The 28,000-nt window shown below is 29.2% G+C and overlaps 2 protein-coding genes across 4 annotated transcripts; one reads left to right on the forward strand and one right to left on the reverse strand.

The window, feature by feature from the left end:
• The first annotated feature begins 1,843 nt into the window (after positions 1–1,843).
• On the forward strand, positions 1,844–6,487 carry LOC108486751 (annexin D5-like). The gene is made up of 6 exons (XM_017790962.2): positions 1,844–2,244; positions 4,059–4,204; positions 4,349–4,567; positions 4,966–5,181; positions 5,264–5,353; positions 5,952–6,487. Exons 1-6 carry the CDS (start codon positions 2,169–2,171, stop codon positions 6,153–6,155), a joined length of 951 nt encoding a protein of 316 aa, XP_017646451.1. The 5' UTR covers positions 1,844–2,168; the 3' UTR covers positions 6,156–6,487.
• Positions 6,488–9,580: 3,093 nt separating this feature from the next.
• Positions 9,581–27,619, reverse strand: LOC108486652 (transcription repressor KAN1-like). 3 transcript variants are annotated; one of them, XM_017790818.2, is made up of 6 exons: positions 26,685–27,619; positions 26,495–26,571; positions 26,098–26,143; positions 25,733–25,865; positions 10,569–10,650; positions 9,581–10,098 (listed from the first exon to the last, which is right to left on the reverse strand). In XM_017790818.2, the coding sequence occupies exons 1-6, from the start codon at positions 27,322–27,324 to the stop codon at positions 9,982–9,984; spliced, it is 1,095 nt and encodes a 364-aa protein (XP_017646307.1). In that variant the 5' UTR covers positions 27,325–27,619; the 3' UTR covers positions 9,581–9,981. The 3 variants fall into 3 exon arrangements, with proteins under 3 accessions (XP_017646307.1, XP_017646306.1, XP_052886282.1); XM_017790817.2 differs by having other exon boundaries at positions 10,569–10,653; XM_053030322.1 differs by lacking the exons at positions 9,581–10,098; positions 10,569–10,650 and adding an exon at positions 11,346–11,595.
• Positions 27,620–28,000: the final 381 nt, after the last annotated feature.

The raw sequence follows: 28,000 nt of genomic DNA on the forward strand, positions 1-28,000 counted from the left end.
GTTTATTTAAAATTTAAAAATTTAAAAATCTAAATAATTAAGTTGTACTAAAGTAAGTGAAAAAGTTTATTTAACAAATTTATAAAAAAATATAAAAAATCAAATGTAAAATTGAAATGATTAAATTATATAATTTTAATTACATCTAATGTGATAGAAGAATCTCTTCGATTCCTCTCAATTTCAAAACTAAGTAAATTGGCTTCTTTAAAGAAGAGAGTAATTTAATCCTGTCAATTTCAAAATGAGTAATTAAGGGTAATTAATCATGACATTAATATCTTTCTTTTGATTAATATAATAATAAAATTAATGTTTGCATATTTTTGTCATTTTAGCTTTAATTCAAAAACGTTCAACAAATTCAACCTCAATATTTACTCAAATATTATGAGATAAATTTATTAAATTACTCTAATTTTGAAGGCTAAGTTTGTTATTATACCAACCGAATAATATACAATTAATGAGAAGCATTAATATTGTGACTAATTGTACTTAGTTACTCATTTTCGAATTTGATTAGGATTAAAATACTCTAATTCTTTTGAAAGGTAAAAAACTAAAGGGATAAATATCAAAACTATACATGAATTTTAATCCAATGTGCAAAGTCATACATGAACTTTGATTTTGTGTGGGTTTATACATGAAATTTTGATTTGATTTAATTTTCATAAAACACTAATAACATTATCGAATTAGTACAATTTTATGTTAATATATTGCATACACAAACAATTAAATTAATCCGATATAAAAATAAATATATGTATTCAATCATTTAAATGTGCACAATTGAATTAAAATTAAAGTTTCATACATATAAGAAAAACAACTCAAATTTCATGTATATAATTACACTAAATTAAAATTTATGTATTAAATTATACATTAAACTAAAATTTATGTATAAATTTGACGTTTATCCCAAAACTAAAATAATTAAAACCTAAACTCTAACGAAGACCAAGACCTAGACAAAAAAAGTTGAACAAATAAACAAATACAAAAGAAAAGGGTCAGAATCGATTGGCTAAACTTGTACCTTTAATGTCATCTACACCACGTTGACTATTCCGCCGGCGAGCGCGAACTACACCCACTCGTTTTTTGTTTCGGGTAAATTACAACCAAACTCACTAAACTATTAATAAATTTATATTTTGGTTATTTAACTTTAAAAAGTTATAATATGATCATTAAACTATTCAAAAGTTTTCACTTAAGTCACTGAACTATTCAAATTTTTTTATTTAAGTCATTTTTTCTTTAAATTTCGACTAACGAGCTTCAAGCAATGATCTAATTATTGGTATTGTGGATCGATGCCCATCGATGGGTAGAAGAACATATCTCTGATCCAAGTTGATCTGATTATCAGCGTTAGAGATTGAAGAATAAATCTTTTGGATTTTGATTTGCAAATTTGTAACGTTCAGAGTTGTTTCATGAAAAATAAATTAAATTATAGAAGAGAAGTATGAGAGTTTTCGATTGGAGTAGGCAGTACGAACTGAGAATGTCATATAGCAATGATTTTAACACCTTAGTGACTTAAATGAAAACTTTTAAATAATTCAGTGACTATTTTATAATGATCAAAATGTAAACTTACTAAAAGTTAGTAATTTACCCTTTTCTTTTTATTAAAAAGTTAAAATACATTGTTTACTTAGTATTTTTTAAAATAAAATTTTAGTCCAATCATTATAGTGATAAATAGTTAACATATTTATTTCTTATTAATCATATAATAATCTAATCAAAATTTCGAGTTAATAAATTTTGACAAACAAAATACTTATAATTTTAGTGGCTAGATTGAGATTTTAAATAAAAAAATATACAAACAAATGTACAGGGACTAATAGCATGTTTTAACCACTTGTTATCTCTCATTTCAATCTTCTGCTGTATAACTTTTAAGATGCATTCCTTTTAGATGGATGTGAATGAATGTAAATATGTTATCAGCTTTTTCAAATATAATAATAATAGTCTAGAATTGATTTGAGTTGAGTTGTGTTGTTGAAGTCGTGCCGTGCGGGGTTGGCTGACTATAAATTGGGGAAAGAGGAGTTTCAGTTTCCAAAATTCAAACACCAATTTATTGAAACAGTTTTATTGAGAATTGAGAGAGCATCAAAGCAAAGCAAAGCAAAGCAATGTCGACTTTGAGCGTTCCGCCTGTTCTTACCTCTCCTAGAGACGATGCTATTCAGCTTTACCGTGCTTTTAAGGGTACTTGTTTTTTCCCTTTCGTTCTTTCGCCTTTACTATTTGCACTGTCTATTGTTGAGTGGTGGTCAATTTAATCATCCATTCTGAACCCTAACTTTGAGTCAATTTCATTTTGAACTCAAATGGGATTGAAGCTTTGTTATACCAAGTTCAATTTTCTCTTGCGGATCAAATATTTCCTATGGATCACTATGGCCTTAGGACTGTTTTGGAGAAATGTTTGCTATGTGGTTCTTGCTATGGTCAACAAAGTCAACTGTTTGACTTTTTTTAGGCCTCTTTCTTTGTTTTTATATACATATATATATTTGTAAATTTAACATGTTAATTTGTGGTTGGGATGAGGAGTAAATGTTATTTTAAGATGAAAAAGCGAATGATCTTCTTTTTTGAAGAATAAAAAACTAAGTATTTAACGTTTTGGAGGTGATTGTGGAAACAAATCGTGTTATATTTTATATATTTTCATGTTTTTAACAGAATCTTAATTTTCTTTTCTTCTTTTTTGCTTATGGTATATAGAAAAATCATTGAACAAGAGCAAGAAGAAAATCAGTAACACATGCAGTCTTAGCATCTTTAAGAATCAATTGATAAACATTTATATATAAAAGTTAATAAAATGAGTCAACATTTAAGTTAATAAAAAGCGGAATTTTATTTTAATAAGGGCTTTAATGTTATTAGTAATATAAAAATTAATATTTTCTTATTGAATAATCTATGTAGAAACCTCGTGGAGTAGTTCTTTTACTTCAAACAAAATTTATACTTTCATTTCTAATGCTCTTGTACTCTCTCAAAGTTCTCAAATAAGCTTTTAATTGAACTGTTAAAAGTATTATTTTGTTGATCTATATCCTTACTTTGCTTGAAAACCACTACAATTCCTTATCAAAATCTTGGTAATCATTTTTCTTTGCCAAATTGGATTTGGCAAGACAAAATAGGAAACTCATGATGCGTTTGTTTTTATATGGCATTTAGCACAGGCTCACGTAGCATACCGTATTAGCAGTATATTGATGCGGCAGATTTAAAATAAAAACTTTAGGCAACATTTATTTGTGGTTATTTTTAAATCATTTGATTACTTTGATAGCATATCATTCCATCAAAGCATTCAATTCTACTTATATCTATTTGGAAAATGTTGCATTTCACATGCTCTTCATTTCTGGAATCAAACATTCTATCTTTTAGTGTTAAACACCAGAATTAGTGTTTTCATCACATGGAAGTTCTGATAGTGCTCTGCAAAGTTTCTTGCACTGGCAACTTTTCATTATTCTGTTACTGTTCCTTCGTAGACCCATGAATTTCAGCTTTAGAGATCATTGCATCTAGTTGACTTCGTACTCTAACAAATTTGTATTACACTTGTACAGGTTTCTTTATCTTTAAAGTAGTTGCTTCACTTTTCACTTCTGAGTTAATGAAAAAGGTTATAAATATACTAATTTTCAGCATAAAGCTGTATGATCTAGTAAATCCATTTAGAAGGTTAAAATCATTTGGTATATCTTAATTTAAGAACTCTTTCATCTTTTATGGACGTGTCTTCATGCAGAAAATTTTATTATGATAATGCTTTAAGTTTCTTAACTGATGCAACCAATGGATATAGTTTTTATTGGAGAACTTCCAAGTTGTGGCATTTCTTTTCTACTCATTTTCTTTGTGGAAAGCATCGGCTGTGCCTATAGGGTCATGATTTTATATTAATTTGAAATATGCCAAAAATAACTGATTCCAAGAATAACAGGTTAAAAGAAGATTTCTTTTAATTTTTTTTCCTCTTATTTTTCCTCTAGGGCTGGGATGTGATACTGCAGCAGTGGTCAATATTCTTTCCCATCGTGATGTGACACAGCGTTCTTTCATCCAACATGAGTATAAAACAATGTATTCTGAAGACCTACTCAAACGACTGAAGTCGGAGCTTCGTGGAAAACTAGAGGTATCAGTCTTTTTACTATTACTCTAATATTTTGGTTTTACAGTGTTTTGTTTATTCAGTTATGTGTCTTTCTATATATTAATCTGCGGTGTGCATGTACGCATGTTGAATTTTCACCTTATATCTCATCTTTAATTTGTTCAGACTGCTGTCCTGCTATGGATGCTTGACCCTGCAGAACGTGATGCAACAGTCATTAAGCAAGCTTTTTCATCGGGTGTAACAAATCCTTATGCTGCAACTGAAGTTATATGTTCTCGCACCCCATCCCAGATTCAATTAATTAAACAAAATTACCATTCAAAGTTTGGGGTTTTGCTTGAGCAAGATATTGCAGTACTCACCTATGGTGATCATAAAGAGGTGTGTTTTCCAGATTACACCTTTCTAAATTTGGTTCCTATGTTTCCTCTAAGAACTTGGCATCCTAGTTCCCTAGTTTTGATAACACTGATAAGCATTTCACTTTTTTTGGTTTAAATATGCTAGAGGTCTCACCAAACACACGCAGTTAGTCTCTTGTTAATAGTTACCATCTTTAGTGTGTCAAGGTTTGAGGACAAAAGCCACTTGCAGGGTATGTTGTCATAAAAAGTAAAGATTAGATAAAATCTTTTCAGAGTAAGAGTTTGGCCCTTGATTTTCTATACTGGAGTCTGAGTTTTAGTGGAGGGTTTAGGTAAGTTACGTAGAAAGCATGTCACAAGCAATCACCCTGTCATGATACTGCCGTTGATATTGTTATTTAATACTTTGTATAGCTCTTGCTTGCATATTTAAGCACCCACCGTCATGAGGGCCCTGAAGTTGATAGAGAGATGGCTTTGAAGGATGCAAAGACTCTTTTTAAAGCAGGAGAGAAGAAATTGGGAACTGATGAGAAGAAATTTATCCGCATATTTAGTGAAAGAAGTAGGGCACAGCTAGCTGCTATTAGCTCCGCTTATCATGACATATATGGAGGCTCCTTGAAAAAGGTAAGTTTTCCTCTGTCTGTTCTTCTCTTTTATTTGAAGTTTTGTTGCAATGATTTGATTTTCATTTTTTTTCTCTTTTCAGGCAGTAAAGAGTGAAACATCTGGGGAGTTTGAGCATGGTCTTTTGACAATTTTAAAATGCTCACAGAATCCTGCAAAGTATTTCGCCAAGGTATTTAATTTTTTATCCTTAGGGTGTATTTGGTTGAGTGGAAAAGTGGGAAGAAATAAATTTTAAGCGTGGTTGGCAGGAAAGAAAAGTGAGAAGAAAAAAAAAAGGAGAGATGATCATTTTCCATTCTAATGCATAAACAACAAGCTTTTCAAATTGGAATGATAAGAGGAGAGAAAATGAGAGAGGGATAAATGCTGGTTTAAAATTATGCATTTAAAAAAAAAAAAAATCATATTCTTTCCTTTCATTTTTTAACTCTACTAAGCAATAGATGGAAAGAAAATTACTTTTTCTTTCAATTTTTCCATCTTTTCTATCAAGTATACCTATGGAATGAAAAAAAAAAATACATTTTCTATCTTTCTACCCTTTCAATTTTCTTTCCACCCTACCAAGCAAAGTCTTAAGCTTATAATTTTTGTTTCCTATGTTGCAATTTGGTTATAGTGTTGGAATATTATCAATTTGCTTTAGTTGAATAGGTAAAACCTTGCAAGATGTTTCTTCTGGGGAACTGTAATGCTACCATTTATGTTCGATAACACTCATCATAATTGCATCGTTGTTGATCTTATCACTTTTTTCAATTATGCAGGTACTACATCAGGCAATGAAAGGTCTGGGAACCAATGACACTACAGTCATAAGAGTAATCGTGACGAGAACTGAGATCGATATGCACTACATAAAAGCCGAGTATATGAGGAAATACAAAAAGTCCTTAAACGATGCAGTTCACTCGGAAACATCGGGCCACTACCAGACTTTTCTTCTTTCTCTTTTGGGACCAAGCCATTAGTGTCAAGGTTGTGAATAATGGGTAGGATATACACGTGTAATGCAAGTAAAGCTTAAGTGAAAATGTTTGAGTGGATCCAGTTCTTTTCATTTAGTTTGATTGTATTTGTCTAATATTTGTGAAATGGCAAGTGATTGTTGTTTTTGTGTAGCGATGTCAGTCTCACCATGTAGGGTTGAGATTTTGTGTATTATTCTTCTGATAACTCTAATCACCATCGGTGTAGGATCTACCCATGAAATGTATATTTCATTCTTATGAAGTGTGAAATTGTATTGAATATTAATGGATTGAATGATAAAAAAAACAGTTGCCGTATAGGCCTTCCACTAGACTGCTGTTATTATCTATACACAGCTGTTATTATCTATAGATGATAAGAATAATTATATGTTATTATTATTATTATTATTTTTGGTGAAAGAAAAGAGAACAATACAAACTAAATCCTCAAAGGAGGGTTCACAAGCAGTCTAGACTCCTAGTATAAACAATATTGGCTAGGCTATCTGCAATTAGATTACTTCCCTTGGGAACAAGATGAATTTTTCACTGCTCCATCTTTTTAAGCGTATGATGAATTCTTCTAATAATGATAAAATTAAAGATTCCCGAATCATCTTCTATGATAACTTTAATGGCTTCAATACTATTAATTTGAATAAGTAATTTTGGAAATACCTATCCGCCATTAGATTCAACCCATTCAAAGCCCCCATAGCTTTGTCTCCAAAACTGAACAATTATCCAAATATCTCGCGAACCCTATAATCTACTCACCTTTATGATCTCTTACGCAGCCTTCCGCAGCTACAAAGCCCTCTTCAATCTTAACCGAACCATTAGTGTTCAAACAAACCCAACTGTTGGGTATAGGCCAATTAGGTAGAGTGCGTCAAACTTCAAACTTTGAAATCGAGGAAACTGAGGAATATTGCTTAGCCCAACTATAGAAGATTTTAATAATTTCCTCAACACTCCACGAAATTCCTTGGAAAACAAACATGTTGCGATTCTTCCAAATACACCACGCAATAATCCCAAAGAGACAGGGCCAATCAATTCCCCCATCGAAGAAGTCATCTGATTCTGCAAATTATTCGCCGTCCATTCAAGTAGAGATCCAGAGTAAAAACCAAAAAGAGTTTGCTGAGGAATGATTTTATCCCAAACGCTTCTGGTTGCAAGACAATCTCTGAGTATATGCATCAAATCCTTTAAAACATGCCCACAAATACCGTAAACGCCGTTACTCCCACAACCTCATCTTACTCTTTCAGCATTTGTAAGTAGCTTTTGCTTTAAGCCAAGCCAAATAAAGAAGTGGATCTGATGAGGACCTTTAAATTTTCAAGGTATCCTCCAAAACCAATTTTTGGAATTCAAAGTGCCTTCATGAACCTTCCCATATGCACCCTTAAGAGAGAAGGTGCCGGTCGAGGTGGCTCCCCATATGATACAGTCCAAACCTGATGAAGGATGTGGTGGAGGAACACTCACAATCCGATCAATGATTTCTTCTGGCACCCACAGTCTAAAAAGATCTAAGTTTCACGAGTCATTACCTGCAGTCAAATCACTAAGAGAACAATCCAAATTAAGGTTAGCAGGGGAGGGAATAAAGTTCAGTAAAGGACCACAGTTTGGGATATCCAAGAGTCCGGCCAGCCTTTGATACTCTTCCCATCACCAACCGACCAAACCAGATTTTCTCAAATGAGTGGCCACACCTTAGAAATGGACCTCCAAAGAAAGGAACACCGTCTTCTAGATAATTCCTTAGGCAGACCACCAAGAACTTTATATTTTGATTGAAGAACCTGAATCCAAAGGGCATTGGCATTAGAAACGATGTTAAAACCTATTTTAATCATGAAGGCAATATTATGATCTTCTAACTGTCTAAGGCCGAGCCTCCCATGAGCCTTAGGCTGACACACTGAATCCCAACTAATTAAGGCCATCTTATTATTTACTATTATAAAATGTTAGTTTAAATTAAAATAGATCTAACTTTGTTAAGGTTTATTGAGTCAAATATGAGTAAATAGAAACACCAAAAAATTTAAGATAATAATTTTTATCTTTTTTCATTCCTTTAAAATTAACCCTCAACATTACAAAAAAAAAATTACAAGATTGTGTTATTCATTTATTGGGTTTCAAATCTTCAATCATCAGAATGGTTCCTTCAATGAAATTAGTTGTTTGTAATTTATTACTTGACAATGATGTTATATACTTGGGAGTAGTTGAGAAAAGTGGTAAGTATTTTGAGTTTTAAATTATATATCATATTTTGCACGCCAAGACTTTATCTAATGAGAAATCTACTATCACTTTTAATACAATTGTTATGAATTAAGCTCACCTCGTTCCCAGATTAAGTCTTTTCTCTCCAAACCATCCAACTAATAAAATAATTTAATACATAAAATATGTTCCTCACAATCAACTACATTCCTGCACTCTTTTACTCTCTCTTAATTATCACTTTTTACAACATATCTCAATAAAGCTGAAAAGGATCGTTCCCAATTACTTATCGGGAATAAAGCTAATCTTCTTTAATTGCATATTCCAATGCATTATCTATATTTTAATTTTTTTTATACATTTTTGAAAATTTAGAATTATGTTGAATTTTTAAAATTAAGATTAAATTAACAAATTAGATAAATATTAAAACCTAAATTTATTATCATACCTGACCATATTAATATTCTATTTGGTGATTAAATACATTTTAACACTAAAACCATTAAAATATGAAATTTAATTGATGAAAGTGACTAGTTTAAATAAAATTTTACAAAATTGTAAGATTTCAAATTTGATGTTTTAGATTTTACAAAATTTTAATTTAATAAATGGTAAAATTGTATTTTAGTCCTCTTAAAATAAATTTTTTATTTAATCCTTTAAAATTTTAAAATATAAATTATTAAAATTATGAAACTACATTTTAACCCTCACCAAAATATACAACTTAATTTCTCTAAATTTTTTTTTCTGACTTTGCTACTAATCACTAGAAAGCCGCTCTTTTCTTTTTTTTGCATGAACGCATTTGTACATTGCTTGTGAACTATGATCAACACTACACTATATATCCAATATTCTCTACATTCCTTTAGGCAGTAAAAGTATTATAAAGGTTTTTGTACTAGAGTTAGATTGTATTTTGCTTTTATTTACTTAAAAAATAAATAAATTAGTCCCTATTTATTAGATCAATATGATCAAATTGGTCTTTTTTTTTTTGTTAAAAATATCGTCCATTTCTACTGTTAAAAATAGACGTGACTAACAAAATAATTAGACAGTTGCATATGGCATGCTGCGTGTACCTCATTCTAATGTACAAGCACTAGTTTTTAACGGTAAAAATTGATGAAATTTTTAACAGAAAAGTCAATTCGCTCTTTAATTTAATATATAGAAACTAATTTGCTCATTTTTTAAATTTAAAAAAAAAAGGAAGTAAAATGCAATCTTAATAGTATAATTACCCAATATGGAATATCAAACAATGAGATAAAGTAAATATTGAAGTGAAGCAATCACACACTAATCACTGCAATCGATCCCATTCAACAGTGCATAGTGGAAGAGGGTGAATAGCAATCTAATAATATGAAGTAATGCACCATTGAAACTCATTCCTTTCCTTTTGCTTTCAATTCATGAACCCAGCAACACCAAAAGAAAGAATATACAGGCAGAGCGACGTGCATGAAACTTTGATATGATGAGTCTGTATACCTATTGTCAAACTTTGATGGAAGGAATCCATCCATTAAGTTTAAAGCATTGAGTGAGCGAGTCAGTCAGTGAGGTCCTTGCACTGCCAGTCTGCTCTTCCCAAGCTGAACTCCAAGCTTGGATTATGGTGTTCTACGTTTGGCCTCCTTTTCATTTTTTCTTCACTCAAACTGCTTCCCTGTAATCCAATCATGTAACACTTTATATACAGACACACATAATCCATTCGTAACTTTCAAACCCCAATTCTACGTTCAATTTTTCTCTTAGGTTCAAATATGCTATAAGTCCCCGTAATTTTTAAACTTTTGATATTTAATCATTGTACTTTTATTTCTAGGAATCTAGTCCTTCTACTTTTCAGATATCAAATTCAGGTTAAGCTATTAACACTATTAAAATTTTTGTTAAATTTATTGGCGTGACATTTTGAAATAGAAAAAAAAAAACTCAATTAATAACTATGTAATTAAATAGAAAATAACGTAATTAACTTGAATTTAACAAAAAAAAAAAAAAAAAAGCGTCACCAACTGGAATAGTGTTTTTATCTTTTTATCTCCTCTGTAGCTAACCTAGATGCTTTGTTACAGATCGTTTGCATTACATGCACACATATGGAGCTGATAAGATGGTCTGACCACTTACCTCAAAGTGGTTTCCGGCCTGAGAAGACGGAGGTTCAGGTCTAAGCCGGTCCGGATTCCTCGAATTCGGTAACCAAACTCCTCTACTGCACAAAAAATCATAATTTAATTAGCTGTTTTTCAATCAAGTGCTCCCTTAACATCGAGTTTGACAGATTGTGCAGAAGGCAAAGTAACGAGTTAATGAATTAGTGATGATGTTGCTAGTATTGCTCATCCTCAACATTCAATCACAACTTCCATATTAGATAACATGAAGAACAAAAGACAACATCTACAAGTTCTAGATGTTGTCATTTTTGTAAGCGAACAACCATAATGGTAAAAGAAAAAAAAAATCTTATTGACAGATGACTCAGAACTTGAGGTCACCCCTTATATAATGTTATGAGGAACAATTGCAGTAGCCTTAAATGAGGTTCAATTTGAATCAATCAGAAAGATCGTGTGCAGTGCAGTACAGGCACTATTGCAACCCCTCTACTGATCTATTATTATAAACCAAATATATATATATATATATATGCTGAGATCGTAAAAGTGACATGGAGGACCCTATACTAAAAGTTAGATTGTATTTTGTCTCATTTACTCAAAAAAAAATAGTTGTTGTACATTAAATAAAAGAGTAAATTAATTCTCTAATTAAAAATTTCATTAATTTCTATAATTAAAAATTGGTTACCATATGTTATCATGAGATATATGTGTCGCACCACTTGTCATTGTTTGGTTATTCCATCAATTACGCCAAATTTTAACTATATAAATGGATAAATTTTTAATACAAAGAATCAATTTGTTCTTTGATCAATATATAAGAATTAATTTATCTATTTTTAAGTAAAAAGATAAAATATAATTTAACTATTAATTCAGATATCTCTATAATGCTTTTACAACGTTGGGATTCATTTTAATGAACAAAATCCAGCCGCTGGTACAATCCATAATGCAGTGAGGTGTCCCAGACCATGTATCCACTAATGTAATACTTGTCTCTTTTGAAAGCCATCTCTCTAATAGCTCTTAGAAAAATGAAATCTCATTTTAGAAAGAAAAGGAGCTAAAATAATGAAACAATAAGCACCAGCAAAACAAGATTATAGAGATACAATATAACACCACTCACCACTTTTCTATCTATAAAATGCTTCATTCAACTTGCTATGTTATACTAATTCAATCATTGACTTTATAAAATAGAGAAATAAATTATCCTTACAATTTGAAATTCTAAGTTCAATGATTATATTTGTTTTAGGTTTAGATTGTTTTTATATATTATAGGTAAATTGTAGAAAAATAAAAATATATATATTAATATTTGTTTTTTTAAAATAGTATTTAATTTTTTTAAAAAATTAATGTTCGATCAACTTAAAACAAGCAACATTCTATAACGCACAAAGACGTCATGTATACAAATAAACTTATGAGTGTGCACGGACTAATACATACATAAAATTTGATACTAATAAATCAAATGAGATCAATCCAGTTAAAAATTATTAAAATATTTTTATAAATTAATAAGAGATTTGAGTCTTTTATATATATATATATATATATATATATATATATATATATATATATATATTTTCTACGATACCTGAAAACATAAAAGAAACCATCTCTCTTAGAGATTATTTTAAAGTAATTACAATTCCTTTTAAAAATTACTCTTATTTAAAGCTGGTAATTTCAACTTTTGATTTTAAAACTACTTTATATTATATATTTACAAATATAAAGATTTCTCGAACAGATCATATACATTTCTTAATAGTCGTTTAAAAATTAAGTATAAAACAATTTATAAATATATAATTTACACTAATTTTAAAATTTAAAAAAACATGTCACCACATTTATTTAAAGATGAATGTAATAGTTTTTATGTATTCTTTTTTTTTTTGCAAGTTCTTGGTTGGAAGATAGGCCGTTACTATAGTTTACTATCGTCATTTGATCAAGTTTTGTTTCTTATTCATGATGATTTAGTAGATGATAACTAGAACAATATAGGTTTGATGTAATAGATTAATTTACTTTATTTATAAAAAATGAATTAATTATATTTTAAATTAATTCAAATATTTATTTTTAAAATAAAAAGAGAGAGTAAATTTTAGAATGTAAGTTTCATTTTTTTATAGTTAAAACTAATAATTGAAAAGTAATTTTAACATTTTTCTTTAATTACAAAGGAGAAAAAAAATTACAATTTCAATGTTTTTATAAAACATTTTATATACCGAATAAAGAGAAGAAAAGAAATTACTTTCCTCAAATTGAAGGAAATGAAAATTGAGGTTTTAATAGTAAATAATGAATGTACCATTTCCTTTCTTAACTTTTTTTTAGGAATAAATTTTAAAATTATACGTGAACTTTAATTTAATGTGTAATTATATATATAAATTTTAATTTTGATTTAATTGTATACATTTAAATAAATAAATATATCAATTTATTTTTATATTGAATAAATATAATTATCTATGTATGCAATATATAAATATAAAATGATGTTATATTAATAATTGTGTTAATAATTTAAAAGAATTGGATCAAATAAAATTTCATGTATAAAATTGCACAAAATCAAAGTTTATGTATACAATTGCACATTAAACTATAATTCATGTATAATTTTAGATTTATCCTTTTTTTTATTAAGAAAAAAGCTATTCAAATAAGAGAAAGATTATTCTTTTCCTTTCCACTCTATTTCTGTATGCAATTCAAACATAAGATTAAGTTGAATCAATTTTCAACTTCAAGTTGTGATTAAGTTTAACGGAAAATAAAAGAAATAAACTATAATTTTCAAATTGTTCAAAGTTAAATTATTGATTTCTCTTCGATTCTTTGTTGATTTTTCATACTTCTCTTGATTTTTTTGATACGAGGGTTTAAAGTGTGTAATGAATTTGCAGAAAGAACCTACTGATGGGAGTAAATTGTTTGCTACTGCTTTAGATCAGTCATTGGAATTCTTTCCTCCGCAAGTTCAAGATGGTATCATCATTGTTAAGCCATCGAAGAGGGTATTAGGGTTTGGCAACAGTATTAGGGTTTGTCAACATTCTCTAGTTGCTCAGTTCTTGGGACAGCCTCCTAATTTTAGTTTGCTTTAGAGGGTTATGAATTTGCTATGGGAAAAAAAGGGCGATGTGGAAGTAAGGCTCGCTGGTAAGAATCTTTGTCTTTTTCGGTTTTCAAATTCAGATGCAAGGGACCGGGTACTTGAGAATGGTCCCTAGCATATTCAAAATAATCCTGTGATTTTGAGAAAGTGGGAGCCTAATAAGAAATGTATAGATTTTGATAGCCTGTTTGGGTTCAGTTGAGGCAAGTACCTTAAGAGCTTTTCACTAAAAGAGGTATGAGTTGCATTGCAAGTGCCTTAGGCACTACATTGTACATGAATAATATTTCTACATCTAAGATGCTAAAGTTTATATAGAAGTTGGAGCTAATCTAGTGATACCTAGGTTTACTAATGTGGAGCTTAGTGATGGATCTTTAGCTTTTATTGTAGTTAAAGTACCCTGGCTTCCTCTTATGTGTTTTAGTTGTTGTTTCTTTGGTCACTCTATTAAAAATTGTCTTACGAAAGTGGTAATACAAGAGAAGGTTTGGAAGCCTAATAAAGTTGGTAAAGGATCTATAAAGTTTCTCCAACTGTAATGGAAAGTCAGCTTCATTTGATGAGTGAGAATTTTGTTCGTCCTGCAAATAATGAGATAGGGATTAGTGATGTAGGATTTGTGGCAAAGGTGGTGTTGGGATTAATGTCATTAGTATAGTGATATTTTCAAATGTATTTGTAATTTTTCGAACAAATTGTTTAAATCAAATTCTCACGATTTCATTAATATCTTTTGTATAATGCCTTCAATAATTTTTGCACACGAATTAAAATCTAAGGAAATATTAGCTTACTGAGTACTTAATGTTTAACTAATATTAAGTTGCATTATGTGGTTAGATCATAATGGTAGAATACAACTTATATTAGTAGACAATTTAATGGTTCATAGTCTAATCCAAATAGAGCAAGTCGATTAAAAGACTATTATGTAGTCTAACAAGTACAAATGAGGAAATACCTTATCTTGGGTATTTGAGTGAATGACTCCTAGAGGATAGAGACATAAATATGATTGTCTGGACTGACAATATATCGGACATGATCCAAGTAAAATAAATCTTAGATTCGTTCATGGATTTATTCATTTGACGTTCATTGTGTGACTTACCTCAATCATGAATAAGTGATAGACTATGTGTGTATAACTTGTATATTTTGATGTATTAAAAGCAAGCGTTCAATTAGTAATAGAGTTGAAAACTAATATGTTATGTATGCGACTTTTGCATGACATAGCTTTATTACAATAGTAGAATTCATAGGCTAATAAAGGGTAAATGGTATCATCTCACCCACTTTACAGGGTAGATGGAAAAGTAATGTGGCCATAGGTCATTTGTGTAAGATGAATAATTTACTTATTATTTGTTAGTAAATGATTTTTTCATGAAAGAATATGTAATTGTTAACATGAGATAAAATAAGATTACATTGGTGAACAGATTTAATCCAAAAAAGATTAATAATGTTTTATGAGGGCAACACACATAGGACAAGGTTATTGGACAAACACTTGATAAATAGTTTTTGCAATGGTATATAATAGGGAGAGCTTAATCATAATACTGTAGCAAAATGACTCCATGATTAAAAATATGGTAATTATTAATACATGAAAAGTCATAAATTAATTACAAATTATTTGAGACCTAATTATTTATGTCTAATCGATCCCTCTGCTAGCTTGATTCAACTCTAAATGATTTGCAATAGAATCGACATGAATGAATGAAAGCGATGAATTAGAGAAATAGATCACATGTATCATTATCCGTAATGAATGTTTTTTCTCGCTATATGTGAGAGATAACTTAGAGATTAAATTAATTTTTTGAATTATTATTTAATTATTTGTAATTAATTCATTGAAGTTTGGAGTGAAAATTGAATTAATTAGTCATCACAGCTTTTAGTGAACAAGTTAGTTTAATTAATTTGCTCATAGTTTCTAGTATAGTAAAGATGTCATGACTTTAACGAAATTAAAATTGGGCTGAGAAAATAATTTAACTAGGAAATTAATTAAATAAATAATATTTTTGAAATAGAAAAATAGTTATTGGATTTGTAAAATTATATGAGTTAGTTTAAAGATCGATAACACAAATAATTAATACCCAATACATTAGATAAGCCCGGAGACCCATATAATTAATACCCAATACATTAGATAAGCCCGGAGACCCATCTATATTGCAAGGGGTAGCAACCCTAATGTTCATGGGGAGTAGTCGTTGCCCTTGTGTATCCCTAAATGGGAACACATGTTGTTTTCCTATTAAAAGAATATTATTTATTTATTCATTGTTCGACTGAGACTCTTGGTACTCTTGTATCTTTCTCTATATAGAGAGACCATCGGCTTGGTCAAATACACACCTCCTAAGTGTCAATATTTTATCAAAATCTAGTGTGATTTATTTTTCCAAATAAATACTATATTTTGAGAGAGTTCATCTTTCACTTTCTAATCTTTGAGACAATTAATAATATTCCACTAGATATTAATAAAACTTTCCATTGTGTGTGACTGATTCGTGAATTTAAAGCTCACATTCTAAAAAGACTAGAATTTAAAATTAATAGAAAAGATTGTTTATTCAAAAGTAGGGAAACATTTTAAAATGTCTAACTCAAAGCACAATACTAATTTAATTAGGATTTATTATTATAAATGTCAAAACCACTCCATTTTAGAAAATCTTTTAATTTTCCAACAAGTGGAACATTCTACTGTTCTCCAATAATTAATACTTTGAGTAAGAAAAAAGAAGTGATCTCGAGTTCCTCTATAACTTTGTCGTTGTAACAGCTCATTTTTTAGTAGTAACGAAAATAGTGATTTTGGGATCACGCTTCTAATGAGTGAGTTTGTAAACATTAGTAATTAATATTTATGAGTTAAATACAATATTATGGTGAATTTTGATTGGATAGATTTTATTAATTGGTTAGTTAGTCAAGTAAAAGTGGTGTGTAACGAAAGTAAGTGGTTTTGAAAAATGAGGTAACATGATTTCGTTTTCATAAACTGAGCTTATAAATATTTTATTAAATATTTACGAAGTTGTAGTATAAGTGGATTGAAGTTTGGTTTGGTAATTTTGGTGATTTAGTAGTTAATTAAGGAAAAAAAATTAAATCGTAAAAACCGTAAAAGTTAATTGGTTAAATTTTATTAGTGAAATGACTTTGTTAATGAAGGTGCAAGGGTCTAGGTGGCAAATATACCCCTTTTTAATTATGATGGGCGGTTGGTGGCCCTTTTGTTTATAAAAAAAAAACTTAAATTATATTAGAAATTAATAATTAATATATGATAAAACATTAAAAATAAATCAACATCTTTAACATTTTCTTTTTCCACCGAAATTTCACCGTAGTTAAAGGGAATGAAAGCTTCAAGCTATCAAATTTCGGCCCTCTTCCATGGTAAGTAAATCAATTTTGTTTCTTTTAATTTTTATATTTTTGAGATTGTTGCAACTAGATCCAGTTAATCCGTATCTCTATTTTCAAAACTGTTAAAGGTTTTAAAACTTTCCATTGATGATTTTAGATGTTTTTGATAGAAAATGGTAGATTTGGAAGCTATGAAATGTTTAAGGATTATTTGATAAAGTAATTTTTATTAATTTTGCATTTAAGGACTAAATTGTGAATATGTTAAAAGTGACTTTTAATTTCTATAAATTTGGATTTTTGAGGGCTGTAGAAGGACATAATTGAAATTTGGAATGAAAAACGAAGCTTCATTGTGAAAGTTATACTTGTTTCGGTTTTAGAGGCTAAATTGAATAAAATGTAAAAGTTTAGGGAATTTGAGTAAAATGAAATTAAAATATTATAAGCATGAATTTGAGTGTTACTATGAGATTGATATTGATATTTTGAATCTTAGCTATTATATAGATCAAGTTGTTGACTTAGACGAAAAAGAGAAAACTGTCGAATAGTCCCTGTTAACTAAACTGCTACGGTTTATTAGGTAAGTTCATACTGTATAAATATGTTTAATTTTCTGTTGAGTTTTATCAAAATTTTCATTAATGTTTTATTAGAAATTTGAATTGGCTAAGAATTAGTACCTAAATTGAGAATTAAATCAAATTGAAATGGATTGTTGTGAAATGGTATAATGTGAGGTTAAATCTCAATGAAAATAGTAGAAGTATCATATACGAGGTTATTAATTTGCCCAGGTTCCAAGCTTCTGCATATGTTGCAGACTCGAGAATACATGTTTAGGTTTTGAGCTCCTACATATGTTGCGGGCTCGAGAATACATGAATATTAAACCCTGACCAAGCTATTTATCGTGCAGGTTCAACCCTAATGGGTAACCAGACACTATTACTTTAACATGTATACGGAGTTCTTTTACGAAGTTCCATCAAGTAATGTTATGAATAAAAAAGGTGATTTTACGCCATTAATTATTGGCTAATTATATGCATATGAGTTGAATATGAGGTATAAGTTGGTTTGAAATGAAAATAAGAATATTTGAGGTTAGGTATGTGATTGAGCTTAAAATCTTATAAGTTGATGTTGTTGTTGGAATTTTGATATGTATTTTTGAATTACATAATAGATGTTTATGATAAGAGTATATGATACAAATTGAGTGGTGCATGTGAGCAAAGTGATAAATTAGAAAATGAATTCATGATCTAGATATTGGGTTGAGTTTGGAAATTTACCATTTGGAGATATATATATACATGTATGGATTTTGCTTTATGCCTTATGTATTTGATATTGTTTTGAATACCATGATAGGTGAGATTGTTTCACATTGAATCATGTTTTTCATAAGTGGTTAAGGTAAGTTAAATGTTTCTATTGTATGAGCTTACTAAATATTTTATATAATTAATCATGTTACTACTTTTCTATAGATTTTGGACGTCTGGAACGTATCGATCAGATTAGTGAGAAGCATACACCTTTCATCTCTCGATTCGGTAGCCTTTTGATGTTTCGAGCTTGGTTATTTGTGGCATGTACTTAGGAGGGTTAAATATTGAAATGTAAAGTTTGTGTTTGTGTTTGTGTTTGGCATGGTTGAGTTTGGATGTATAAAAATATATGAATATATGCATATAGTAACTTGTCATGTTATAGATGAATTGTTACAAGGCTTGATATTAAGAATGGTTAGATGAATGGTATTATACATATGTTTATGATGGTGGTATGAAATGGCTATAGACTTTGGTTGTGTTAAGCAAATGCTTATGTTTGGTATGATTGTGTTATGATATGAAATGGTTGAGACATGAATCGAATTTATTGAGTTGTTGGTGCCAATGAGGGCATATTGGTTGTATGATTATATGATTAGGTGATTTAGTGTTTTAACTTTGAAATATGTAAGTTTTGGTGTTGGTTTGATTGGCACAAAAATAGCATTATAGGTCACTTGAATGGTTGGATTACAAAAATGGTTCAAAATAGGTCATTTTTTATGCACACGGGCTGCTACACGGTCGTGTGTCACACATGGTTGGATGACACAGTCGTGTGCTCAATACGTTCAGGATGGTTTTTAGTCCACACGGCCACAGTGAGTTACACAGGTTAGCAACATGGCCGTGTGACCCTAAATTACACGGCATCAGTTTGTTACATGGGTTGGGAACATGGTTGTGTGATAGCACCACATGGTTTGACTGTACGGCCATGTGGTCCCTATTTTACTATTTTACCTATCTTTTTTTAAATGTTTCAAAATGGTCCTAATTTAGTTCTGAGCTTGTTTAAGGGCTTTCGTAAGCCCGATTGAGACTCGATTTTGTTTGCAATGCATGTTTAATGTAGACTTAACTTATTTATATCGAATTATAGAATATTATTGAGTAATTTGTATAAAAAAATTTCTGTTTACTGTTGTGACATCCTGTAGCTGGGGTCCGACAACTGAACTAGGTATGAGGTGTTACAATTGCCTTGAATAACTTTAAGGAATTGGAACTTGCTATTGTTAGTGCTTCTTGGTCAAAAAAGGAGGAGATTTTTAATGTTGTAAACTTTCAACCCTGACTAAGAAAAGCCAGGGCTACTTCTATAAGGGTGGTTAATATTTTGCGAGAGGTCAAGTCTAATAAGAAAGATAATATGGAGAATGAGGTAAGGTAGAAGTTTGGGATTTCAACCTCAAATGGAGGTACTTCTATTTCTCATCAATGGTTATTAGCTTTTAAATAAGAGACTTTAATATCCCTTACAAAAGCAAGTAGCTATTATATTAAAATAAAAAAATATAATTTTAAAAGATGTTTTTTAGAAAATAAGCATATGACAGTATAAAGCAAGCTTGAATTAATGATTTTAAATGTAAATGAGTTTAAAAAAATTAAGATTCATAAGTTAAGAGATATCAATTCAGTAAAAGATATTACATAAAAGCCAAATTAATATATATATATATATATATATATATATATATATATATATATATATATATACACTAAAAAGTATGGCACACATGCATGATAAAATTATGCAAAATAATGTAAAACATGATAACTTGTATATTAGTTTTATATAGTTTTTTAATAAACATAGGAAAAACTGAAATTTTTTATTATAATTAAGTTGGTGTCCAATTAACTTGTAATATCAACTTAATTCAATTTTAAATTTAAGACTAATATAGATTTAAAATGTTATCTATACTATATATAAGATTTTGTCTGACATAAAAAATAACAAAAACTAGAGCAAACATATAATAACGGATTCAAAATTGTAACCAAGCATAGCCCATTGGTTCTATACCCGATTCATAACTAGAATTTTTTTCTGGACCCTTTTTAATCGAGGCTAAAACTCCAGAAATTAGAAATGCCAAAACAGGAATAGCAATTGATATTATTAGAAATGCCCAAAAAATATCATATTTGTAAAGTAAAAACATAGACGAACTCCTATGAATGTGAAAAATAGATTGGTTTAGTCGCTTCGACCTAGAATTAATTGTCAAGTCACTCGCAAATGTTTGTTTAGTCAAAACAACAATTCAGTTTGATTAGATTGTCTAGTTTCGTTTGTTTGTTGTGTTTCCATGTTGTGTTTTAAGATTTATTAATTGGAATTAATCCTATTTTATTTACATTCCACTTGAGTTAATGCCACCCATTAATCGGGTCTCAACTCAATATGAGATTTTCAAAAAGTCATTTCTTTTACAAATAAATTATTATTATCATTATTTCGAGGGTATTTTTAATATTTTGATAAATAAAATAAGCAAACACATAATGAGTATGATGAGATTTGAAATCAAAACATCTTAGTCTTTACCATCTTAATTTTATCATTTCAACTAAAACCACATTTAATTGTTTTGTAATTTTTAAATAAATTTATTAAATAAATATTCTCATTCTCATTTTGAGTGTGTCATAACCTAAAATTAAATGATGAGTTTGATCTATATCTATACTTATTTATTAAACATTTTATTGAGTTGGTGTCCATCAATCGGGTCCCAATTTAGTTAGGGAATTATCAAAAAAATCATTTTATAATGCCCCGAATTTTGAACTATTGTTGTTAGTTTTTATTTATAATTATGAATTTGCTTCAGTGATTAAACATTTTGTTGTGTGGCTAAGGTTAAGGGTTCAAGGCTCACTTTTAGAGATTTTATTACCCTTTTGGTTCAACTCTTATAAATGTTTGACTTAAAGTTTATTTTTGTGTTAATTTGGGTCAAGAGTGAGCCTGCTGTTTTGATGATTAAGTTTCAGTATACCTTATGGTTCTGTATTCAAATCTCTGTGCATGCAGTAAGGAAGTTTTTTTTATGCTATCTGGTCAAATATTTTAGTCTAGTTAAATAATTTTTTTTTTGGTTTCTTCCCTTCTCTCCTTTTCTTTTTTTTTTCCGTTCTTTTATTTTTTTCCTCTTTCGTTCGATTGCTTTTGTAACTTTGCTACCGGATTAAATCGAAGGTACTGCATTATTCATTGCTTCAATTGAAAGGTTTCTACGTAAGTTTCAACGTTGGTTTTCTTAGGTTTCGTTTGATTTCATCTTTACTTTGTGAGATTAAATGCTACTATTAGTGGTTCCAAACTCGTTGTTAACTATTCGAATCGCTTTCGTTTAGGTGAAGATCTTGAGAGGAGTGTTCCTCCAGCGAGTTAGTTCCGATTAGTAGCTGTATGATCGTTGGTAAGTGAATAAAACTTTGTTTCGGGATTTTGCGTCGAAGTTTTTGACATAGTTCAATTCGACTGCTAGTTTAGCGTTTTAGTTAGATTAATTTGTTAAGATGGATATTGGATGGTGGTTTTTAGGTTATGGATTTTTCTACGTTGTTCCGACATTGAAACTACATTAGATGTGTAATGAAAACTTATTTTTCTACAATTTGTGAACATCGAAAAATATAGTTGTCGATGCCACACGGCCGTGTGTCAACCGTGTGACAGACCGTGTAAGTCACTGTTTGTGTATTAGGGTCACACGGGTTAGCGACACAGACCTTGTAACCCACATCATATGTGTACTAAAATCTAGTCCAAGTTTATACCGATTAATATATTAATTGGACAAAGCATGTATCAGGTTGGAACTCATTTTAAAATAAATGATTTTTTTTGCTTTCATTTAATTTTTTTGTCTCTTTTGGTTATTAAATTTTTGTTATTTGTAAAATCACTTCAAAATGAATGAAAAAGTTAACAATTGCTAATGTCGCCGATGTGGCATCTACATGGCAGTTTACGTATATGTCAAGTCCTCAATTATTTAATTTTTAAAAAATTAAAATATATTCTTTTATATTTTTATGTTTTTATAATTTTCTAATTTTAAAATTTATTAAAAAATAATTAATTGCTGAAATGAAATCCAATTGTATACCACATCAACAAAGTTAGTAGACAATAACTTTTTCATCCATTTTGGGAAGATTTGACAAACAACGGAAGTTCAATAATTAAAATAGGCAAAAATATAGAGAGTTAATTTTTTTTTGTAAAATTAAAGGGACAAATAAATCATTATACCAATAAAAAGATTAGTGAATATCAAAATCAAATACATGAAAATTATCACTTTTTTATTATTATAAATTTTGGTAAATAAATTTTTGATAAAAAGTCAAACATATTTCACACACATTAATATTTACCAAATTTTTATTGATATGTATCATCAATATGTTTGACTGTTTATTAAATATTTACCAAAATTTAAAAAAAGAAAATAATAATTTCCGTTTTGATATACTCACTAAGTTTTTATTTGATGTTAACTAAAATATATAATCCTGAAATCCCATTTGAAATGGCAATTTGGTGTTTCACACATTCAAAAAAAAATTTATTTTGGTGAATAAAAAATTTGTGTTTTATGTAAAATAGTTATAATAATTTAGAAGTTATTGAAAAGTTATTATTTTTAAAAATATTTGTGAAAGTACTTTGAGATTTTATCAAATAATATACAAAAATCATAAAAAATTATTTTATCAAAATAAATTTAACAATTTAAAACCAAAATTTAAAACGGAATTAACCGAACCAAAATAAAATGATCAACGATTAAAAATTTAAAAATCGATTCAACTAATTAACATCACTCTAACTTTAAGTTTCTTTTTTGGATAATTATCAATTTATGAAAAATGCATAAAAATTAAAAAAAGTGGATCCAAACTCCACTATTAATGGCATTGTAATTTCTTTCCCAGTGGTTCAAAGTTCATTAACACCCAACCAGAAACAAATATATAAAAAAAAATGTAGCTTATTAAATCCTAATAACAAAAACCATTGCAATAAAGTAGCATCGTTAAAGGTTGATCAAATTGAGTAGAATTGAGTGAATTTTTTTTTAGTTAATCGAGTTGATGAGTTGAGTCATATTTTATCATTTTAATTTAGTCTGAAAATTTTTCAAATTAAGTTGAGTAAAATGAAATTGAGTTAAGTCAAATCGAGTAAAATTATTCAAGTTAAATTAAAAATTAAATATGTCAAATTAAAATCTTGTTATAGTATAACTAATTCCATATTAGAGCACATAAATTTGAAATCATATATATTTGGAAAATTTTCCAAAGCAAAATAAAAAAAATATTTTAGGTCCCTGCAATTATTATTCTAGAAAATTTTTAATTTTTTTTACTTTTTTATATATATCTTTAGAATTTTTTAGAAATTTCTAAAAAATATAATTTTAGAATTTTTATAAATATTTTAAATTTTAAAATTATTTTGAATTATTTTGTAATTTTTATTGGGAGAGATCAATTTGCTCATTTTCAAAATTGATAGGCACCAAAAAGGTATTTACACCAATTTATTATACGAATTGTAAAGTTCAACTCGATTTGAACTCAAAACTCGAATTACTTATTCGAGTTGATTCGAATAAATCAAAATTTAATTTTTTTTAAACATTTTCGAATCGAATTGAGTTTTACTCACTCCTAATTGCATTACTTGTTAGTTTGCTATTGAAATTGTAAGGATTGTTATTGTAATTTACCCATCCAGAAACGAAGAAAAAGAGACTGAACGAAACAGCAACTGACATACACAGAGAGAGACAAACAGACTGCTGACAAAATTTGAACGTCGAGAACTCGCTTATTATATTATAAATGGAAAAATAGCCTTCCTGCTTCCATCTATAAAGCTAAATGCTTATACAAATTTATAAAACTCTTTCTTTTTCTTTAAAAAAAAAACTTGAAAAAGAAAAGGTTTATTTAATTGGATGACTCACTCAAGTCCTTAAGAAGTAAAAGCATGGTGGTCCGTATCTTTCCGGTATTGTACATGTTGGTTGCAACGTTTTATTTGGTAGTGAACCGGAACAACTAACTTTAGATATAATTTTGGTACAAATTTTGATTAATATAGATTGATTTTGCTCATACCAATACAACTATGGTGTACCAATCAGTAGAAAAATTTAAATTTTTATTTTTACTTATATAGAAAAAAAGTTTAAAATATATTTTAATTTTTATTATTTATTTTGGATTTGGTGAATTATGAATTGTTATATGCAGAATAATCTTATTGTTTAATTTGTGGATTTTTTTTTTGTTGTTGTTTATCTTGAGTTTGTTTAATGATAGATTGTATTTAGGAAGATTATTGAAAATTATTTTATATAATCAATCAATATTCTTTTTTTTATCTTAAAATTTATATGGGTGAGATTTGAACATGCCACCAACTCTTTTAAAATCTTTTCTTTACCATTTCAACCAAAGTTACGAGTAGAAAAACAGTATGTCCACTAGTATGTACTGAATACCTTGGGTAAAAATATTATATGTTAGATAAAAAAATAAATTGATTCTTTTAATTAAAATTTCACCCATTTCACTATTAAAAACTAGTTTAGCTAACTAAATAAACCAGACAAGTATGTGTACATTATGTTAACGATATGAACCAACTTTTAACAAAAAAATAGATAAAATTTTAATAGAATGACTAATTTTCTTTTTAATATAATGTATATATATTAATATATCTAATTTTAAATAGAGAAAATAAAATACAATCCAAATTTAGTATATGGAAGAAAAAAAATTAAAAAGTTAAATATACACTACTTTCTACACCTGCTAGTGCTAGGGCTGCTAAAGCTATATATATATATATATATATATATATATACGAGTTTCAGTGCCTCTACTTTCTACATTAAAGAAATTGGCATTTGTTGAAAAATGAGGTTTATGTTAATGTAAGCATCTTATGATTTTTTAAAACAAAGGCATTTTTAGTATCTTTTACCATTAACTTTTTGGAGTTATATATAATCTTCCGTACTACTTATGCATTAACAACACACATCTATAAATCTAAACCAACCCTGCCAGCATACTATATATTCCTTAATCCAATCCAACTTTAATTAATTACAGAATTTAAAAAAAAAATTCTGTCATTCTGTGTTTTAAAATTTAAATGGATAAAATATTTTTTGAAAAATAAAATGAGGTAGAGAGAGAGAGACATACCTAGAAGAGTTACTCCAAAGATTACTATTAGCAGCATTATTATTATTATCATGATTTAAGGAGGAATCTGGACTTCCTGATCTCTGCCGGGGAGCAGCAGCTGCCCAATAATCTTCTTCTGATTTAGATCCATCTGCCACAATTAATTAACCCATTTTTTTTACTTAATTCACTAAATAATGAAATTACACTACCATGAGTGTTTAATCTTTTGATTGTGGTTATTTCTAAAAAGATAAATAATTTATCTATGTTCCATTTTTATAAGTAGGGAACGAAATAAATAATCACTACATTGCATCATGTTGTTTATAATGATTAACAAAATTCTTAATATAAAAAGTGTAGTGAAGAATATGAATTGCCTGAGGAAGATGCAGGTTTGTCAGTGCTCTTAATCGTTCTGTACATCTGCAATGTAAAAAGGACACAAAGATGATAATAAATTTAAAAACCAAAGCTATATTATATATGAGAGTCAAAAAGATAAATCAAATCAGATGCTTCTCTTTGTGGGTTTTTTGTTGGTTTGTTTAATAACCACGAGATTGATGTTTGGTAAGGTCAGTAATTGCTTTGCATTATTGAGAAATGATGGCTTCTTTTTTTAACCTTTTTCTCTAAAAGTTGAATTTGTTCTGTATCACAAATCAGACTAAACTGTTCATTCATAGGCTCCTGTGCCACCCACTGTCACACTGGTGAGAGAGAAGAAATGAAAAAAAAAAAAAAAAGGGTTATATAATTAGGGTTTTCAAGTACCTGTAAATGGCTTTTGACATGGGCGAGGGTTAGATCTTTGACATCCATTAGCTCTAAAACTGATTTAGGAGTCGCTCCTGTGTCCAAGTACACAACATCAAGTTAGTCCTCACCCCCCCCCCCCCCCACCAACACCAAAAAAACAAAATCAAATCCCAAAAAGAATTTTCAAAGAAAAAGATTGAATTACTTTCATGACCGCCGAGAAGCTCCACGGCATGAACAAAACGAGCATGAAGAGAACTGGTCCAACGCATTCTGGGTGCTCTCATGTTTCTTTTGCTTTGTAATTTAGGGATAAATCTCGATCTAACCATGCTGTTACAAAAGTCTGAACCTCCCAACTGATGAGGATAAAAATGGGGTCTCAATGTCTCCATTGAAATCCCATTAAACCTAAGTGTTGAGTGCAAAGCCGAGGAAGATGAACAATTATACGATGAATAAGACCAGGCATAGTTACTATATACTGGAATCCCTTTGATGGGCTTCAGTCCTGAAACATCAAGTAATGAAATCCCATGGTATATATTATCATCATCGGTTCTTGCAAGTGGGGCAAAGCTTTTCTTCTCCCAAGGGCTTTCACTTTCAGCTTCTAAGGCACTGGTGGTTGGGTTTGCTAAGGAAAGCTGGGTGTCAGCTTGGGAGGCAGGTTTTATGGAACTATCACTGTGTGATTTTGGGTTTACACCATCGTCCTTGCGCCAAATATCAAAGGAAGAATCCCCAGCAGCACAAATAGAGGAAGGAGCACTGTTGGGAGGGCTAATGTGCAGGGAAAGATCAGGAATCCGATTCAAAGAAGTGAAATCTCCTTTATCAGACATATTTAAGTACTAGCTAAGGAAAAGGCAGTGGAAAAGCAAAAGAAGACTTTTTTTCTTTTTGCAAATGATAATGGAATTATTGGTATTATTATTATTATAAATATATATGAGAAACAGATGAGGAAGGGAGAAGAAAAAGATAGATTGGGGGGGGGGGGGTGTTGGGAGAGACTGCGTTTTTCTTTATTTTGTTGCTTCTGCTGCTACCTCGAGAATATATATAGGAAAATGACACTTCAACAAAGCCCTCTCTTTTCTCTCCTTTTCTCAATAGTCAATACACTGAAACGCAACACAATGTAAACGCAGCATCATTTTTGTACCCACTTAACAAACAAATTCCTCGCTTATTTTCTCCTCCAAACACGAGGGGTTGGGTTAAATTTTACATAAGAGACGGAGAAACTACAATTGCTGTATGGTAGAAATACCATGGAGGTCATCATATTAAGAGTCAAATTGTATTTTATTTTCTCTACTAAAAATAAGCTAATTAATCACTATACATCATATTAAAGAGTAAATTGGTCATTTTTGTTAAAAATTTCATTCATTTGTACTATTAAAAACTAGATGAAAAACCAAACAGTGAGATGTGACATGCCATGTGTATTTTATGTTGATATACAGGGACCAATTTTCAACAGAAAAAAAAGGATGAAATTTTTAACAAAAG

The sequence above is a fragment of the Gossypium arboreum genome, chromosome 7 (assembly GCF_025698485.1).
Source record: "Gossypium arboreum isolate Shixiya-1 chromosome 7, ASM2569848v2, whole genome shotgun sequence".
Taxonomy (NCBI): Eukaryota; Viridiplantae; Streptophyta; class Magnoliopsida; order Malvales; family Malvaceae; genus Gossypium; species Gossypium arboreum.

Bases quoted from the DNA above. Each gene is read 5' to 3' on its own strand.
- LOC108486652 (XM_017790817.2), bottom strand. From the start codon at position 27,324: ATGTCTGATAAAGGAGATTTCACTTCTTTGAATCGGATTCCTGATCTT. The intron at 25,866-26,097 runs GCAATTCATATT...TAATTGTGGCAG, and splicing joins CAAACCTGCATCTTCCTCAG to ATGGATCTAAATCAGAAGAA. The intron at 10,654-25,732 runs GTATGTCTCTCT...TTTTTTGTGCAG, and splicing joins CTTTGGAGTAACTCTTCTAG to TAGAGGAGTTTGGTTACCGA.
- LOC108486751 (XM_017790962.2), top strand. From the start codon at position 2,169: ATGTCGACTTTGAGCGTTCCGCCTGTTCTTACCTCTCCTAGAGACGAT. The intron at 2,245-4,058 runs GTACTTGTTTTT...TTTTTCCTCTAG, and splicing joins GCTTTACCGTGCTTTTAAGG to GGCTGGGATGTGATACTGCA. The intron at 4,205-4,348 runs GTATCAGTCTTT...TAATTTGTTCAG, and splicing joins AGCTTCGTGGAAAACTAGAG to ACTGCTGTCCTGCTATGGAT.